Genomic DNA, 19,871 nt, shown 5'->3' with positions numbered 1-19,871 from the left:
GGACCTGCACCCCACTATAGGATGTGCGTTTGATCACACTTTACCTTCGATGTTTTAGATTCTCCTTGTAGATGTGCAAATAGCATCTGTGTGCACGTGGTCATTATATTCTTCTTTTTCTTATACTTAGGCCCAAATAACTGGTTTCTATTGGGGATCAATATTTATACTATAATCTCATTCACCATTTTTTCCACGTATTTTGGGTATTATAAAATGTCACATATCTGGTCAATTACTAGCGCCCCAGTCCCTCTACAGTAGCTATTAAGGCTTATTATGTATACGAAATGATGTTTTGTTCAGAACTGACCCACCTGTTTGTTGCACGGGGCATTCTTTTTTGGCCACTTTTTCTCCACAATTTCGTGGTATCCAATTGGTGGTTGCAGTCTTTTTCTCCTTGTGTTTGGCTCGCGGATCCACGTGAAAGGAGGCAGGGTGCCGAGAGAGCCTGCTGTTGCCACTAGCCAATCAGCATCGACCATTTCTTTGGCACTATAAAATCCAACGGGCATTCACATCTTGCAGTATTCAGTCAGCTCCGGGTTGTAAGGAACGACGGACAAGAGATTTTCTGGTTTTCTGAAGCTGCTATTAAGGGCTTACTTTAGGTATTTACAAACTATTTTACGAAACATTGTTTGACAGAGCTGAATAATTATTTTGCATCATATTGAAAACTGAACGAGGATTTAGTCAAAATGCGTCTGATCCAGAACATGTCAACCATCGCGGAGTTTGCGACCCCAGAGTGCCCGTCCAACGGGAACATCAAAATAGCGGTGATCGGGGGCAGCGGAGTTGGCAAAACAGGTACATTGAAAAATCAGTTGGACTGATCTACAGTTTTTTTCGTTTTACTGTTTGAACTTGTTCGTTTATGTTAACTACATTTGAGAAATGTATTTGTACATTCATAGACCATTTGATTAATGTTATGGTTGTCTTCTCTTCCAGCTCTGGTAGTAAGATTTCTAACAAGGCGCTTCATCGGGGACTACGAGAGAAACGCAGGAAACCTTTATTCAAGAGAGGTCCGAGTGGACGGAGGAGAGCAAGTAGCCATCCAAGTCCAGGACACGCCGGGTGTTGATGTAAGTTCACCATCTGCCTTTTGCTACACAAACTCTAAATCGGCTCACAGCTTCAAATTGAGCGCTCGAGACGTCTGCTTGTGAGTGCCTACAAACCGACGCCATTTAGGCTAGCCTCTGAACAGTATAGGGTTTTTGGTGTGAGGTTTTAGGAATAGATCATGCTTTAATCCTACCACGAATCAGTATCTACAGTCGTTATATTACTATAGTAGGCTATGAGAAGTCTGAGCTTTCTGTGTAGAGTTCTTCCCTCCCTGGTCTGGGCTTTGGTCCAAACCCGCAGGTTTTTTATTACTGAAATACAGAGACTTGTAGTCTAGCCATCTAATTTCCCGTTTCTATTCAGTGGATGTCTGAGCCAGGGGTAAATGATACCCCACTCCTGGCTCCTCAATCAACCTCACCTAGTTCCCCTTCACTCACTCAGCAGCCACAGGAGAGAGTAGGCTAGGGGCAGGAGAGGAGTTAAGTTACTCCCACTGGCTGACTAGACTACAGCACTCCATTCAGTAGAACAGACCTGTTGCATAAAGATGGGAATATTTGATCTGAATTCAACTTAAATCCCATAGCTGTCTAGGGTGGATTATATAACGTTCATCAGATGGGTTCCAATGCAGCAGTTCTCTAACCATGATGTCCTCGTTTTTCTCCTCAGCTGACCGGTAACGGCCTCAGCATCCCTGATCATGTGACCTGCTCCATCCAATGGGCCGACGCCGTGGTGCTGGTCTACTCTGTGACCGACCGCCATAGCTTTGATCTGATTGGTCAGTTGCACCAGCTGGTGGCCCGAGCGGGTAGGGCCAACGTGCCACCCGTCATCCTGCTGGCCAATAAGGCGGACCTGCTGCACATGAGGCGGGTGGATGCCGAACAGGGTCCCCTGCTGGCGGCAGCGCTGGGCTGCTCCTTCTACGAGGTGTCAGCCAGCGAGGACTACAGCCAGGTACACGGGGCCTTCCACAGGCTGTGCTGCCACATGGCCAAACAGCAGCCCACAGCCTCTATGTCCTCCCACACCACCTCCAGTGTTGTGGCTGAGAAGAAGGGACGCTCACCCCTTATCCCCAGGCCCAAGTCCCCCAACATGCAGGACCTGAAGAGGCGCTTCAAGCAGGCCCTGTCGGCTAAAGTCAGGACTGTCACCTCTGTGTGAGAAGGACTTGGGTTCGTCTACTACACAATGTGGTCCAGAGTGGCTACTGAAAATAAATTAAATGAGAAAAGAGGGCAGAGAAGATTCCTGTGCCTTGTTTGGGACTTCTCAATATGGCTGGAGCAGCCTGACTTACGATGAGCAGCAGAGACAAAATGGAGGCTCAACTCTGACCCCATGTTCACTCTGACAGCGGAAATGACCTGTGGGGCGGACTGGTGTCAGCCTGTTTGTCACCGCCACTCCTGTCCTGTCTGAGACTGTTCACTGATGTCTGCTATGAGACAGCAGCTGGGAGGTGTTGGTATGCCAGCCCACCAGAAGGGACAAAGAGGGAAGCTGTCCTTGTGCTGAATGAAGCCCAGATACTCCAGATCAAGTGTGAACACAATCTCATATCTTCTCCTGGCAACACAAGCCTTGAAGGACACTGCACAGAATGTTTTTGTTTTTTAAGCTGGCACCTATTGTGTCAGTTTGAGTTTTTTTTATTCAGGCTGCCTCTCTGCTTGGCAATGCTGAGAGAACACTGTCAGACACGCCAAGCACTTGAGTCAGCGCGCTGTGTTTTCACTGTTCCATTTCTCGTCTGTCATTATCTCCAGTTCCCCAGTGGATTCCTTGTACAGCAGGCAAAACCATCATTTTGCACATCACGGTAGTGAACTATGCGACGACGGCAGGGTCACTGCGGGGCAGCATAGATTGGACACTGGGGTGTTGGGTGTCTGATGCACTTTAAGAAAGCCAAATGGCTTACTGATATTTATTTGTTACATTTTTGAAAATAAAATGACTGAATTCATGACGCCGACTCTTGTCTTTGACTATAACCTCTTTGAGAAATACACTGACGATACTTTTATACGGGCAGGTATGAACCAGGTACACACAGATGTGTGAGGGTCTGTTTGCATACACTATTTACAATGAAGCGTGATAAGACAATGCCATTTTTAAACACTAACAGACCAGGCTCGTCCTCAAAGGGGCTGTTCCTAAACCTGGGATAAAAGACCACAGAGAATTCAGATTCTGAACCTCATGAATGGTTGATCAATGACTGGCTCCACAGAATTAGCATATACCCCATTCTAAGTGGGAGGAAGGCTTTTAATCAAGTAGAATCCATGGCATGTTCTATTCTACCACAGCAGTGGGTGTAGAATGCACAAAAACCAGTGTGACGGCTGTGTGACTCATCCATAGATACAGATCTTTAGAGGCCTTGATTTTTAAAGGGCAATTACACCAACTTTCAAGTTCATTCGCACTATCAGCACAATACTAGTGTTTGTGTAAACGGTGCATTTCTACATTGCATAGAAATAAATATACAGATTTTCAAACACCATTTGCGGGGAGCACTCTGTCTAAACATTCTGCAGGTTTTGATCCTACACTGTCACAGAAGCATTTTTTTTAGGACCTTTATCTTAAACCAGAGATCATAGAAACAAACTGTTTTCACACAGATCCACTAGTTTGGTGCTGCAGATCATGACTATAGGGTTCAAAAGTGGTGGAATTGTGCTTTAACATGACAGCTACAACAGAGCACCACCATTGTCTTACTATGATGTCACAGGAAGGTGGGCAGTGTGACTGACAGGACAACTGTGTCTGTGATCTTCAGGATTACAACATGACTGATCATGTCATTGTCAGGGCAACAAATATCACAGCCACCACACAACAGTATTATTGTGGTGTCACAGAGTGGGTGATGTATGTTTGTGGTGTCACAGAGGGGGTGATGTATGTTTGTGGTGTCAGGTCAGGGTTGTAATGTGAATGGAGACATGTCTCTAATTTTCGCTGCTCTCCTCTCTGCCTACTGAACGGCTGGCTGTTGACACACCATCTCAACACCAGGACGCCTCACGTTACTTCACACTCTCACCTCTAATGAGCTCACACATACTATAGGACTGTTAGCACTTCAGTTAGTGCCACAGCCAGAACAACCCTACAACTCTCACACACACACACTAACCAACTAGCATTCAAGAACTTTCCATTTCACATGGATGAGTTTCACAAATATACAAGATTTATTCAACGTATACAGATTGAATGTAAACAACAAAACACGTATTGAAGTAACTTGATTTGAATGTCATCTGTCTGTTTGGAGTTGAGCTTCAAGATCAGATTACACCAGATTGGATCACGTTTACATTCTGTACAATTTGGAATGAGAGAATCCATAAGTACCTAAGTGTTGCCTTACAATGTGATTTGGGTAGTACAAGGGAAGGGAGAGGACTCTAACGTAACACAACTGAAGTAAACATTTGGGAATGCCTTTGAAAAAGGCCTAAGTAGATCCTCTGTTTTTTCCTCTAGACAAATTCATAAACCTCCACCTCTGCTCACTACACCCATGACTCCAGTCCATTACCAAACCACACAATCTCACTGGAGCCTCTCATTTCTCCTCTCCACACCCTAAGAGTGGTAGGTGTGTGTGTGTGTGTGCTTGCGTGCGTCTGTGTGTGTGTGGTCCTTGTTCCGTGCTCACACACCAATGTCTGGCACCAGTCTTTGGGTGGTGAAGAGCAGCTCGGGGATGTCTGTAGGTCTCAACAGTCTGGTAGAGAGGACCAGCACCTGGGAACAAGCACAGACAGACAGAGTCAGACTGGCCAGTGACTACATCAGCAAAGGAGAAACACAACAGTTGCTGTGTGTTCAGACTATTGGTTCAGACAACTGGAGTAAACGTCCTACTTAAAATAAGCAGATGCTGAATGTACATGGAAGGCGCAACAATCTCTCAATTAAAATAATGCAAATTGATTTCGATAGAGATGACATTTATTGTACCTTCTGTCCACATTCAGTATATGACCCAATGACTCAGTTTAGACATTAAGCAAATCCAGGCTATTCATTTTGAACTGGATTTGAAAAAAAAAACATCATATCTGTATCATTAATTCAAACAAAACTATTGTCTGACTGCATTTAAATCTGGGTTCATTCATGACCAAGTCCTTAGATGTCCTCTATGTTCCTGGAAGCCAGCCCTGATCAGAACACCTCTAAAGGCAGACAGACGGAGCAGCCTGAATGGGTTGGGGTCAGAGTATGTGGGCTGAGGTCAGACTGTGTGTGGGCTGCTGGCTTCAGGATGAGGGTCCTACAGCACAGTAAAAGCGTCTCTTTCTTCTGTTGTTCTGATTCGAGATGTATTCATCAGGCTTTGATGCTGCTCAGGCCTTTCATCCCCTCTGAACCCCATTATACGTCCCTTTCATTAGCACAGCTAGCCAGGGATTAGACTGTACTACAGTACACTGGCTCACGGTTCACTAACCATGTACACACAATGTACAATACACACTGATGTTGAGGATGTTGTTGAGATGCATTACCACACTCAAAACAGCCAAACACACACAATGGCTTTGCACTTATTTTATGTGCCTATATAATATGAGTTGCTTTTACCGCTGCACTATCCATTGTCTGTCACCTGAGAATATGGGTCAGTGTGTGTGTGTGTGTGTGTGTGTGTGTGTGTGTGTGTGTGTGTGTGTGTGTGTGTGTGTGTGTGTGTGTGTGTGTGTGTGTGTGTGTGTGTGTGTGTGTGTGTGTGTGGGTGGGGTTATATAATACCTAGCTACTCTTGACTTTCTTCCAGGGCAGATGAAGGAACATCGTCAACTCAGCACCCAGATTTTTGTGGTCGCCCCCTCCCTGCTTCTCGCTGCATTTTCTGCTCAGGTTCCTCTTTTGATATGTCCCTTCAGACTCTGATGACAAACCCATCACAGAGTGTTATGTAACGTCACTGAGCCACAACCTGGAGAGCTGTAGCCTAAACAACACATCAATACCACAGCAGCGTAGTCTGCACCTGGCCTCTCACATCTCCTCTCCTTTGATCCATTTACATCACCCTCCCTCTCTCTCTCTCAAATCCATCCCTCTCGCTCTCTCTTCAATCCCTCCCTCTTGCTCTCTCTCCAATCCGTCCCTCTTGCTCTCTCTCCAATCCCTACCTCTCTCTCTCCAATCCCTCCCTCTCTCTCTCCAATCCTTCCCTCCCTCTCTCTCTCTCTCTCCAATCCATCCATCCCTCCCTCTCTCTCTCCAATCCCTCCCTCTCTCTCTCCAATCCATCCTTCCCTCTCTCCAATCACTCCCTCTCTCTCTCCAATCACTCCCTCCCTCTCTCTCTCCAACCCCTCCCTCTCTCCAACCCCTCCGTCTCTCCAATCCCTCCCTCTCTCCAATCCCTCCCTCCCTCCCTCTCTCCAACCCCTCCCTCCCTTTCTCCAACCCCTCGATTCCTCCCTCCAACCCCCCTCTCTCCAACCCCTCCCTCCCTCCCTCTCTCCAACCCCTCCCTCCCTCTCACCAATCCCGCCCTCTCTCTCTCCAATCCCTCTCTCCAATCCCTCCCTCTCTCCAATCCCTCCCTCTCCAACCCCTCCCTCTCTCTCTCCAACCCTCTCTCTCTCCAACCCCCCCTCTCTCCAATCACTCCCTCTCTCCAATCACTCCCTCTCTCTCTCTCCAACCCCTCCCTCTCTCCAACCCCTCCCTCTCTCCAATCACTCCCTCTCTCCAATCACTCCCTCTCTCTCTCCAATCCCTCCCTATGTGTTGTTTGTTTGACTCAAGCTCTCCCAGATAAGTTAAGAGCAGCAGGCCGGGGTCTCTCACCTGTGTACCCGGCTTGTGGGTGGAGACTACCTTGCGGATCAGGCGCAGCTCAGAAGGAGTGACTCCTCCCACCAGGAAGAGAAAGAACAGGCCGTGGTCGCTGGGGTGTGGCCGGTTCACCTAGAGAGGGGTTAGGGATTGGGATGAAAAGAACACGACAGGATTAGCTCATGTAATTTGAACGGAACAAGCTAACCATAACATAATTGAAGGTTATGTTATGGTTGGTGAGCTGAAACTCTGAAGACAAACTCTGATCTGTGGAGCCAGATTACAGTTCAGCATAAACTGACTCACTCTCTCTCTCTCTCTTCCTCTCTCTGTCTCTCTGAATGTCACTACCCCCTGGGCAAAAACTGGTTGAATCAACGTTTTTTTCCACGTAATTTCTATGTGATGACTTTGAGTCAAAGTGGAAAACTCATGGGATTTGCTAAACGCTATCAACATAAGGAGGGCATTTCGTCTTTTTTATGCCTATCGCTTTACCTAAATCAAATGACATGGCAATTTTTTGTTGATTTCATTCACAATAGTTGACCACTCAACCAAATGTAAATCAAAACGAGACATTAAACTGAGATCTGTGCCCAGTGGGCCTCCCCTTCTGTCCTTCAGTCTCTCCTCTCTCTGGTCTGAGTCACGGCCCAACGCAGTGGTCAAAATGCACTATTCAGTCGAACGCTTTAAACAACACTCATTCCAGACATACACAGATTTGTACATGAGTGTGAGTCAGAGGGTCTGGTGAGCGTGCTGTGTGTGATTGGTTGGCCTATGGATAATGGCTGTGCTCTATTGGCTGGGAAGCAGTGCCAAGGCCACATCTGCAGTCTTCGAATAATAACCGTGCAATCAAAGCTGCAGGGGGGCGGGACTGGTCCTGCATGGCCTGACATGTGCATCAGGGCTGTTTGCCTGGGCTGGCTCAACATGTGTCTCAGAGTAGGTAGCGTGTATATATGAGTGTGTGTGTGTGTGTGTGTTTACGTTTAAATATTTGTGTGGATGTGAGACTGAGCATGTTTGTGCAATGTTGTAGGTCAGATGGGTATGGGTCTTTGTGTTCATTTTGTATTTCGCATTTCTATGAGTCTTTGTATGCGGGTGCATGCATTTGTGTATTAGCTATACCAGCACACACAGAACAACAGACAAAAACACAGCATCTACATGTGCATCCTTAAAGAGGTAAGACCTTCAGGCAACACACACCCACTGTACTCTAGCAACAACCAAGCGTTGGATACATCTGTAGGAGTGAGAGGAGGGGAGGGGAGGTGGGGAGGGTTAAGAAGAGAAAGGGAAGAGAAGGAAAGCAAACATAATATCAACCAAATTACAAATGTATTTGACATGAAATAAACTTGTGTGACTTACTTCAGCTGTTTAAAATTATTTTCATGGTAGTTGAAGAAGTTTGTTTTCAGGGCTGGTTCTAGCCTTTTTGGGGGTCCTAAGCGGGATTTGGTTGCCCCCCCCCCAAGGGGGTGTGTACCTGAGTATGTGTGTACCCCCCCACATTTCATTAAATTCTACTCATTTTGCCATGGGGCAGAGATGTTTTTGCAGTTTTAAAGCTAATTTCCTACAATTCTACACATGTAAATGATATCTGAGTGAGAGTGACTAAATTCATCAATGGGAGCCCACTGGAGGTCAGGGCCCCCGGACACGTGCCCATCGGTATTCAGCCATGATTACTTAAAAGTTTAGATAACTGGCTAGACTAACTCACAAATCAAAAACAGTTAGCTGACATGGTTAATTGAGTGAATACTGATACATTCACTGTTCATGAGAAAAACTGCACAACCAAAAACTGCACAACCAAATTTGCACCTTGTGTATTCTACTATTCTAACTCTCAATTGTAAGTTGAGACCCCGACTGAGTTACAAAACCCCCCAAAACCATTAAACACAAATAATTGGAGTTTGGCCCTGTTTGTTTTAGTTAAGTGAACCAGTCATGCTTTACATTCTGTACTATCTTTGATTGGTAGAAGATATTTCTGCTCAGATTTCAGATTAAATGTATTTCCTAGTTTACAGCACTTGATATTACCAGGTGGACCTCCATCCAAGTACTAACCAGACCCGACCCTGCTTAGCTACCGAGATCAGGTGTGTTCAGGGTGGTATACCCCATTTTCTCCCCGATTTCAGATTTGAATAGCAGAGAAGTAGACTAAGATTTCATACCCTCTAACGTTTTTGTCTAACTTGTTGGGAAAGTGGTCAAAGTAGCTGATTTGTGTCAAAAGTCACATTGTTTACTAATGATCTCATTCTTAGAATGTGCTCCCCCAGTGCTATAATTAAGCAATACATAATCTTGGTTAAACCAGAACTAAAGTCTTGCACAATTGGTCAGATGCGCGATTATCAAATCAAATCACATTTTATTGGTCACATATCCAGTACAAGTCAAAAGCTTGGACACACCTACTCACTTCATGGTTTTTATTTATTTGCTTACTATTTACTACATTGTAGAATAATAGTGAAGACATCAAAACTATGAAATAACACACGTGGTGCTGATGTTGCCAACTTCAGCTAACTCAGTCACGTCAAATATCCCACCTTACATTAGCTACATTTTCCTTTGTTTGAACTGTTTTTCTATTGTCATTGACTTGAATATATCCATAATAATGACATCGATGCGTGATTTCACCTGGCTCAGAAAAAGTTGATGTCTCGTCTGGACACCGTTTGTTCTCTATGGTACAGAACATTGTTTCCGAGGTCGGAGAGGCAGACAACTAGGCTTATCTTAACCTCCGCTGCACCAAACTAAATGCCAGGCTGGAAGCAAGGGGAAATGTGTGTGAGTTGAGAGAAATACAACAGATGATTCTGACAGCAGTGTAAAAATGATGATATTCTTAAAGAGGCGCAGCGATAATGCAGGCGGAACTGTTAGCAGGCATAGGTGTGCCTGTGTCTGTGAATACAGCATGGCTTGGAATGCTGCTTGTCCAATCAGTATCCAGGATCCAAACAACCCATTTAAATGTAGACGTTTAGGGAAGATCCATGGCAGTTCACTCAACAGTGGGAATTAAGCTTAATGAAAGTAGTGGATGGGGTTACTAAAACAGCTGTACTTCTTGATTGGTTCAGATCCTCTGTTCTGATTTCAGATTCGAAAAGCAGAGAAGTTGACTAAGATTTCATATGCCCTATGTTTTTGTCCAAGTTGTTGGGAAAGTGGTGAAATGGTATTTGCTTCAAAAAGTTGAGAGGAAAAGTCGTTGATGCGCTTACTAAAACAGCTGTACGTCTTGATTGGTAGAAGTTATTCCTGTTCTGATTTCAGATTTGAGTAGCAGGGAAACAGACTAAGATTTAACCTCCACATTTTTGTCCAAGTTGTTGGGGAAAAGAGGTCAAAACTGCAGTTTTTGTTTTTGTTGAGTGGAAAAGTAGTTGATAAAAAGTCAGAAATAAGTTGCACAGTATTGAAAATGCGGCTGCTGAAGCCAGGGAGTCTGTACGACTCACAGTCTGTCTAAACAAGACATCACAGCAACTCTGCGATCAAACACGCAGCACATACACACCTTCACCTATAGAGTGGATCTACACATATACACCTTCACCTAGAGTGGATCTACACATGCACACCTTCACCTAGAGTGGATCTACACATGCACACCTTCACCCAGAGTGGATCTACACATACACACCTTCACCTATAGAGTGGATCTACACATGCACATGATTACACAGCACAACCAGTCTAGAGTGGATCTACACATACACACTTTCACCTATAGAGTGGATTATCTATGCACACCTTCAGGCCAGTCACCAGTTAGTCACAACTACACCTTCACCAGACGCACACCTTCACCCAGGGGAAGAGTGGATCTCAGACTGCTGGCAGAAAGGATCTACACATACACACCTTCACCTAGAGTGGATCTACACATACCTTCACCTATAGAGTGGATCTTACCCACAAGCCCAAATCTCCATATCCTCTGTGCCAAATCTACATAAACCTCTGGCCCAATCTCCATATCCAACACATCTCAGCCAAATATGACCCTTTCATAACTAGACCTCTCACGTGTGTGTGTCTCTCTTCTGTGTGTGTGTGTGTGTCTGTCTCATTCTGGCCCAATCTCCATATCCAACACATCTGTGTGTGTGTGTGTCAGTCTCTTCTGTGTGTGTGTATATGTGTGTCGGTTCAGTCTCTCAACTTCATGAACATACTGAAGCCAGTCTTGAGCAGGTCGGTGAGGCCTCCAGACATGTGTTCTACGTCGGGACACTCAGGTCTGTCTGGATGGAAGATCTCCTCCAGAACCTGTCTGAGGAATGGATGGCACGTCGCCTGGAGAACACAGAGGAACACAGAGGAATACAAAGGAACAGGGACAGTCAAAACATATGAATCATACTTCACTAGTTAGCGGCTGGCGATTAAAAGCCTGTTCCCAGTCCTGTTGCTTTGTCCTTGTGAGTTATGACATATTGACAACAAAGTGGATGGGGAGCGATATATAGCACAGGGACTGTTATATGGTTGTATATTGAGTGGTACTGTGTATTAGGTCTTTGTGCTAGTTAGGTATCTGTGAGTTGTGTCTGTCTGGGTTGTTAGAATAAAGAAAGAGGGTTTGTGCGTGAAGAACCCTCATCAGTGTTGTGACCAATGTGGTACAGTATATATAAACCCTGGATTGCTAATGCTATGTATTGGCCAATTAGAAGATTTGAAGCCACCGGCCGCCATATTGGTACTCCCCAGAAGGAGCGGTCCTCCATAGGAATGAAGGGAATTCTACAGTATTTCAATCAAATGTTTCAAGTACAAAATCAAGTGTATTTTTATATTTCTTTGTTGAGGTGGGGACAGTAATATTAGTAAAAAATGTTGAACTTAATTTTAAATAATTACTTAAGGTGTATGTATTAGAATATACTTATCAAAAAAAACAATGAAGGAGAGCCAAGATGGCTGCACGGCGGCTTCAATACAGCTCCCCGTCAGCCATCCAGGGTTTATGCACATCATTGGGTGTGACCCTCCAGTCCCCTCCATTACTGGATGGATGAGAGATGCTGTGATGTGATTAAATATGAAGGAGATTTATAAACAGGACAGGGCTTTCTCCTATAGAGCTCCATTTTTATGGAATGGTCTGCCTACCCATGTCAGGGACACAAACTCGGGCTCAACCTTTAAGTCTCTACTGAAGACTCATCTCTTCAGTGGGTCATATGATTGAGTGTAGTCTGGCCCAGGAGTGGGAAGGTGAACGGAAAGGCTCTGGAGCAACGAACCGCCCTTGCTGTCTCTGCCTGGCCGGTTCCACTCTTTCCACTGGGATTCTCTGCCACTAACCCCATTGCAGGGGCTGAGTCACTGGCTTACTGGGTGCTCTCTCCTACCGCCCCTGGGAGGGGTGCATCACCTGAGTGGATTGAGTCACTGATGTGGTCATCCTGTCTGGGTTGTACTTCTCCTGTCCTATTCGGTGTCCTGTGTGAATTTAAGTGTGCTCTCTCTAATTCTCTCTCTCTTTCTCTCTTTCTTTCTCTCTCTCGGAGGACCTGAGCCCTAGGACCATGCCTCAGGACTACCTGACATGATGACTCCTTGCTGTCCCCAGTCCACCTGGCCGTGCTGCTGCTCCAGTTTCAACTGTTCTGCCTTATTATTATTGGACCATACTGGTCATTTTATGAACATTTGAACATCTTGGCCATGTTCTGTTATAATCTCCACCCGGCACAGCCAGAAGAGGACTGGCCACCCCACATAGCCTGATTCCTCTCTAGGTATCTTCCTAGGTTTTGGCCTTTCTAGGGAGTTTTTCCTAGCCACCGTGCTTCTACACCTGCATTGCTTGCTGTTTGGGGTTTTAGGCTGGGTTTCTGTACAGCACTTTGAGATATCAGCTGATGTACGGCTATATAAATAAATTTGATTTGATTTTGATAAACCCCTCACCTCTTTAAGGCAGGCCTCTCATTGAATTTAGGATGGTCCATGCAGATGAGATGATGGTATTGAGTTGTTTATGAAAGGGTCATTGTTGCTCGGGATGAAAATAACTTGTTTTCAGTTATAAGCCCTTGTGTTGTGGTGGGTATTTTTAAATTATTTTTATTTTACCTTTATTTATACAGGTTTTTTCTCACTGAGATAACATCTCTTTTCCAAGAAAGACCTGGTCCAATAGCAGCAGGGGGAACAACGTTTCAGACAAAACAACTTACATACACTGACACAGTGCTTCTCAATTATTTTCTGTTACGCCCCCCCCCCCCTAGGAAGAAGTAAACATTTTGTGCCCCTCAACTCTCTGCCGCGACTGTAAATAGTATCATTTGTCTATAAAATTGTTATAAGTACACCTCTGCATAACATTGTATCCTTATTAACATTAAAGAAAAGAAAAAAGAAAGTAATATAGATCAACTTACAACAAAGAATAACTTTATTAACATTGTTTTTTAGTCTGTAACAGAAAAGACTTCAAGTGCATCAATTTGCCTGAAATTTAAATAAATATAATCAAATATAAATATTATCAATAAATAATAATACATTCAAATTGATCAGCAACATTAACTCAGGAGCACAAAATATGAAACACTTTGATCTATAAAACAAAAATGAATAAAACAATTTGTGCTGATTTTTTAAAATCAAAATGAGGAAGTCAGGATTAATGGCTACAATGAACACGTTTTGCAGAGCACAGCTTTTAGAAGCGGGGTTTGAAGCATGATACTGCAACTCTCAGCTCCTGCTCAATGTTTAGCTGGGACCTGTACTTGGTCTTCAGTGCAGTAACAGCAGAGAAGCCAGTCTCACAAAGATAAGATGTTGCAAAAGGAAGAAGAATGCCCATGGCCCTCTGACCTAAGAGTGGATACTGCCTCTCTACACTCAGCTAGAATTCACTCAGTGTCTGTGATGTGAACCTCAGTCCCAATGTGGAGTCAGACGTCATATCAATGAACTGGTCCTCCTCTGCAGAGCTGAAACCAGTTGGAGCTGGTGCATTGAAAGGATCTCTCACCCAGTCATATTGGGAACTGTTTTCAGGGAAGTACTTTTTAAAGAATCCCATCAGTGATGAAATATGCTCCTTAATATATGGAATCACTGAGGTGGCATCATAGTCAGTAGTGTCAACAAAATCATGCAGGTTCTCGAATGAATCAGTATTTCCTTCATTAAGTCGCCTGCCCCAAATTGCAAGCTTTCGAGTGAAAGAGCTGATCTTGTCTGTGATCTGAGGGAGGTGTTTATCTTTCCCTTGAAGCTGTAGATTTAGTTCATTTAGCTTTCCAAATATGTCACTCAGGTAGGCCAGTTTCGCCAGGAAGTTCTCATCACAAAATTTTTCTGTGAGGTGGTACTTGTGCTCCTGCTCCGAAAATCAAAAACTCGGGACAAGACTTTTCCTCGTGACAGCCACCGTGCTTCACTGTGAAACAGCACAGCTTGATGTTCAGCTCCCATCTCCTCACAGATAGCAGAGAATACTCTTTTAGTGGTCTGGTCTTTATAAAATTGACTACACCTACAATGTCAGTCATAACCTCACTTAATTCAGAGGAAAGGTGCCTTGATGCCAGTGCTTCTCTGTGTATAACACAGTGTGTCCACTCAGCATGAGGTGAGGCCTTCTTGATGAGTGCCTGAAGTCCTTTTCTCATCCCTGCCATGGTCTGTGCACCATCACTGCAAACATCAAAGCAGTTCTCCCACTTTAGCCATTTCTCAGTCAGGAAGCAGTCCAGCATTCTGAATAGCTCTTCAGCTGTGGCTCTGTCTCTGACATATTTACAAACAGTAGATCCTCACACAGGGAGTTTGTCATTTATAAACAAACAGTCTGGCAGTTGCTTCATCGAACTGTCATTGGACAGAGGGATAGTCATTAGTATTTATTTTTGCAGCACTTGTGTCGTCCAGCATGACAGATACCATGTCTAATGCTGCAGGCAGTATCAGCTCCTCTGCTATGGAGTGGGGTTTTTGCACTGAGCAATTTGGTACGCCACCTTATATGATGCTAACAGTGCTGGTTTACTGAAGTAGCATTCACAAAGTGGACGATTGTTGGCAATATTCGGCAAGTTTTCGCTGAAAAAAACTCAAGCGGCCTATCAGCGTGATTGGGGTGTAATGTCTTTAAGTGACGCCTTAATTTATTTGGCTTCATGCTGTCCGCTGCCAACATTTTTAGACACAGTAAACATACCGGTCTTTCCTCCTCTCCCACAGTAGTCACAGTGAAGCCAAGTGCTACATACGCTTCTTCATATTTCCTCCTCTCCCACCGTAGTCACAGTGAAGCCAAGCGCTACATACGCTTCCTCATATTTCCTCCTCTCCCACCGTAGTCACAGTGAAGCCAAGCGCTACATACGCTTCCTCATATTTCCTCCTCTCCCACCGTAGTCACAGTGAAGCCAAGCGCTACATACGCTTCCTCATATTTCCTCCACTCCCACCGTAGTCACAGTGAAGCCAAGCGCTACATACGCTTCCTCATATTTCCTCCTCTCCCACCGTAGTCACAGTGAAGCCAAGCGCTACATACGCTTCCTCATATTTCCTCCTCTCCCACCGTAGTCACAGTGAAGCCAAGCGCTACATTTCCTCATATTTCCTCCTCTCCCACCGTAGTCACAGTGAAGCCAAGCGCTACATACGCTTCCTCATATTTCCTCCTCTCCCACCGTAGTCACAGTGAAGCCAAGCGCTACATACGCTTCGTCATATTTCCTCCTCTCCCACCGTAGTCACAGTGAAGCCCGCTACATACGCTTCCTCATATTTCCTCCTCTAGTCACAGTGCTTCCTCATATTTCCTCCTCTCCCACCGTAGTCACAGTGAAGCCAAGCGCTACATACGCTTCGTCATATTTCCTCTTCTTAGCTTTCGGGAGACTTACGTTTGTCTCATTATCTCCGTCTCTCTCCGCCTTTCTTTTCATCCCTGTTAAATATTTTTCCATGGTGTCTCTTAAGGGTTTGTTATCTGCACTTCATATCTCCTACTCTGTGCTGTGTGCTCTTGTTCAGTGCAAAAAAACCCTACTCCCTGCGGCAAAAAAAGCATGTTCCCCGGGGTCACACGCGCCCCCCCCTGGCATCGCTCCAAGCACCCCCAGGGGGGCGCGCCCCACTATTTGAGAAGTACTACACTAACACAACATTAAACAAAACTATAAACACACATACAGTACAACAATTACATATTACATTGAAAACACAAACATCTTGACTAAAATCAGCTGTCCTGAAGAGAATTACACTCTTCTATGATATATACATCGATCAAGTGTTTAAACTCCACTAACAAAACTAGATCATCACATTTTAAAATGTTCAGGAGAGAATTCCAGGACCACGTAACTAAAAATATTTCTACCATGACCTGTTCTAATGTTTGGTACTGTTAGAAGCAAATCAGAATGGGACCGTAATTGATATTTATTTACTGACCTGACTAAAAAAGAACAGAGATAATTTTACCCAATATGGGTAAATATATATTTACCCAATGTTTACCCAGTGTTTAAGCCTAAGCAAGGTCAATGACAACCAGCCAACAGCGTTGTAGAGATCACAATGATGTGTTAGACGTTTCTGATTTGTAATGAACCTGAGGGCTGCATGATACACTGAATCAAGTTCTCTCAGGGTAGTGGCTGAGGCCTGCATATATAACATCACTAAAATCTAAAACCAACAGTAATGTACATTGTACCAGCTCCTTCCTGGTCTCAAAACAAAAACAAGCCTTATGCCTGTAATAAAATCCTATTTTCAGCTTGAGCTTCCTTATCAAGTTCTCTACATGCACAGTGAAGCTCAGCTTATCATCAACCCACACACCCAAATATTTGTAGACTTTAACTTGCTCTATAGTATGTCCAGCCAATGTAGCAATGACATGATTAGTAACATGCCTGGCATTTGAAAATACCATATGCATTTTGTTTTACCGAACTTAGAACCAGCTTTAAATCATACAGATTCTGTTGTATGATGTTAAATGCTCTTTGGGCATTTTCAAAAGCTAAAGATAAACTACCACCACTTGAATAAAGAACAGTATCATCTGCATAAAAATGAACATTCGCTGTTTCAATAAGATATTGTAGAGGTAAGGTATGGCTAAAGACAAGTGTTTGTGTGTTAAGTGTTTGTGTGTTAAGTGTTTGAGTGTGCGCTGATGACTTTGGTCTGGAATAGCCTTGTTGATTAGTGCACTGTGTTGAGTGTTGTTGAGGCTCATACACTGATTGCAGGGCATGTCAGCCAGGCAGGCTGTTAGGCTGTTCGCTCGGTAAATATGGCTGAATCGTCAGTGCGACGTGACCTAACCTGCTCCACCAAAACACCCAACCGCTGCAGGCAGGGCATTCCGGTTAATCCTGGTAGAACAACACGCCCCCACAGATACACACCCAGGAGGTGTACATTTCTCAAGCTGCACACGTCATCGCTGCACACGTCATCACTGCCCTTCTAACACACACACATAGGCACAGGTGGCAGACATGTACACACGCTCATCAACCCGACTCGGAGAGGAAGAGTTCGACGTTCTTCATTTAATAGCCCTTCGAGAGATATTTTTATTCTACATTTATTCTATCCTTGCACACTAAGAGCACTCTATCCCTTCAACACGCTACTGCATTCAGTTCAACAGTTCAACCCCAAAGTGCTGGGAGTGAAGGAGAGGGCACTTTGAAAAGACCTACATGGACACAGTTATCGTCATTCTGTGTTGTCGTCTTAGGTCTCTCTTTATGCAGTTCCTTCCTTCTCTCTTTAATTCCTTCAGCTTAAGTCATCACACTCCGACCTCCCATGACATTTGAATTGAATTTCCCTGTTACTAATATATATTCATTCCCCCTGGATCTCACCTACTAAAGAGGAGGATAAACAGATCATCCACGCAAAACACCCACACCATCAACAACCATATAATGAAGTTTAGAATGATTTGGTTTTATTAGTTGATATGAGTTACGATATGCCATGTATTTGTATTTGTTTTTAAATATTCAGGCTGAATCAGCCTACTAAACGTTGATCTAGGATCCGGAGTCCCACTTTGTTATTTTGCTGAGTGCCTCCTGATGAATAGACGGACCTTCGTTTAGCCCCCGGATTAATAAGAGTCTTGTCAGACTCCTCAGGGAGAGTGGTTACTATAGCAATGGAAGAAAAATATGCCTTCATATGAGACGAGCAATGCCACTGCAACCTTCAAACCAAAACCAATATACTCTCTACGCTTCTCAGAAGGGAGTTGTGCGTGTGGGTATGTGTGTGTGTGTGTGTGTGTGTGTGTGTGTGTGTGTGTGTGTGTGTGTGTGTGTGTGTGTGTGTGTGTGTGTGTGTATGTATGTGTGTGTTTATGTGTGTGTGTGTGTGTGTGTGTATGTGTGTGTGTGTGTATGTGCACACTTTGATGTTCATTTATGAGAGTAATATAATTCCTGCTCTATTCAATAAAGATAATAGTTATAGACACACGTGACAGAATGTGTGCAAAACAACTAAACGGCAGTGTGTGCATGTTACAAAGGAAATCACATACCGTACTGATTCATTTGACTGAAATAAATGTTGAGATGATGACTTCCGCAACATATTTATGAAATAATTATGTCGGCCTATATGATGCACACTTTAGTAAAAAAAAAATTAAAAACTTGACAATGGTGACAATGTGTTCTGTGCAAGAAGACATTTCTGTCAGCCCAAAGTCACACAATGTTCCCAGCCTGCCTACGAAGGCCCCGACCCCCAAAATACCGTTTAAAACACGTCACACTCCTTTAGTGTGTCTGACAGTCAGAGAGATTGACAGACAGGAACAAACAGAGCCGCGGAGACCTATTATAAAATGTGCCATGACTTAGGAAGACGAGTAATTCTGACCCAGCTACTGAAGTATCATTACTACGTGTCATTTTGTACAACATGTAGGTCCTACTTCAGCACATAAATCTGTCTCTGTCTAGGTCAATGTGCCCTTTGTCTCCAGCGTGAGTGTGAGTGTGTGTGTTCTTCAGTGTGGCACAGTGTGAGAGAATATGAGTGTATGCAGGCAGGTACTCAAGCCTATGTACTTAGAAACCTGAGCACTGGCAGTGGTTAGATTTGACATTGTGTTCTTCCACGCTGAGAAAAAGAACACGACTCTAAAGTGTCTGAAAAAAAACTAATGATAAAATGCCTCTCTCCCTCCTTGCTTTGGCACTGTTTGGTACCAGCAGAACATAGAGGCCTAGAATGCAGATAACCAGACGGGGGGGGGGGGGTTTGATTTCTCAACAACCTTAATTAAACATTATAATACATGACTCTTTGTGAGTTGAAAATCAAGACAATTCCAAATAAAGTGTGAAGGTACTGTCAGAGGTATTAAAGCAAATGGGAGTGCAATATACATCATGGAATATGTCATTCACAGGTACAGTGTGCGTGTGGCTGCCGGCCTGCAGAGCCCTCCTCCAAACAATAACTCCCCCTGAAGAGGAGGAAGATGGTGTGTGTGTTACAGAGATACAGGGACAATGTGCCACTCTGACACTGATGCGAGAGACTCATTCAGAAGGCTGTGGCTCTGACGCAATTTACCGGCGATGGCTTCAGGCAATGTCATTTCCCACAAGGGTGTGTGTAGAAGGGGGCAGGAGAAAAGGGAGAATAATTGTCTTAAGTCTGTGGAGATACGTACTATATCGGTGTCACATGAGGCTGCTGGGGGGAGGACGGCTCATAATAATGGCCAGAACGGTGCAAATGGAATGACATCAAACACCTAGAAACCATGTGTTTGATGTATTTGGTACCGTTCCACGAATTCAGCTCCAGCCATTACCACGAGCCCATCCTCCCCAACTAAGGTGTCACAA

The 19,871-nt window shown here is 44.3% G+C and overlaps 1 protein-coding gene and 1 long non-coding RNA gene across 3 annotated transcripts in view; one reads left to right on the top strand and one right to left on the bottom strand.

Annotated features, from left to right (window-relative positions):
- The first annotated feature begins 525 nt into the window (after nt 1-525).
- On the top strand, nt 526-3,067 carry LOC135556315 (ras-like protein family member 11B). Its single transcript, XM_064989411.1, has 3 exons — nt 526-816; nt 961-1,097; nt 1,759-3,067. Exons 1-3 carry the CDS (start codon nt 705-707, stop codon nt 2,257-2,259), a joined length of 750 nt encoding a protein of 249 aa, XP_064845483.1. The 5' UTR covers nt 526-704; the 3' UTR covers nt 2,260-3,067.
- A 1,223-nt stretch (nt 3,068-4,290) lies between these two features.
- Nucleotides 4,291-19,871, bottom strand: part of LOC135556314 (uncharacterized) — a 59,527-nt gene continuing 43,946 nt past the window's right edge. For both annotated transcript variants that reach the window (XR_010457974.1, XR_010457973.1), the window contains exons 2-5: nt 11,169-11,289; nt 6,937-7,056; nt 5,884-6,020; nt 4,291-4,872 (exon numbers count right to left, since the gene is read on the bottom strand). This is a non-coding gene — a long non-coding RNA (uncharacterized LOC135556314). The remainder of the gene's footprint in view (nt 4,873-5,883; nt 6,021-6,936; nt 7,057-11,168; nt 11,290-19,871) is intronic.

Source organism: Oncorhynchus masou, chromosome 15 (genome assembly GCF_036934945.1).
Source record: "Oncorhynchus masou masou isolate Uvic2021 chromosome 15, UVic_Omas_1.1, whole genome shotgun sequence".
Classification (NCBI taxonomy): domain Eukaryota; kingdom Metazoa; phylum Chordata; class Actinopteri; order Salmoniformes; family Salmonidae; genus Oncorhynchus; species Oncorhynchus masou.
Note: the sequence above shows the minus strand (reverse complement) of the source record. Positions and strands in the feature narration are given on the sequence as shown.

Coding starts and splice junctions, on each gene's coding strand:
- LOC135556315 (XM_064989411.1), top strand. CDS start 705: ATGCGTCTGATCCAGAACATGTCAACCATCGCGGAGTTTGCGACCCCA. Junction 817..960: donor CAGCGGAGTTGGCAAAACAG/GTACATTGAAAA, acceptor CTTCTCTTCCAG/CTCTGGTAGTAAGATTTCTA. Junction 1,098..1,758: donor AGGACACGCCGGGTGTTGAT/GTAAGTTCACCA, acceptor TTTTCTCCTCAG/CTGACCGGTAACGGCCTCAG.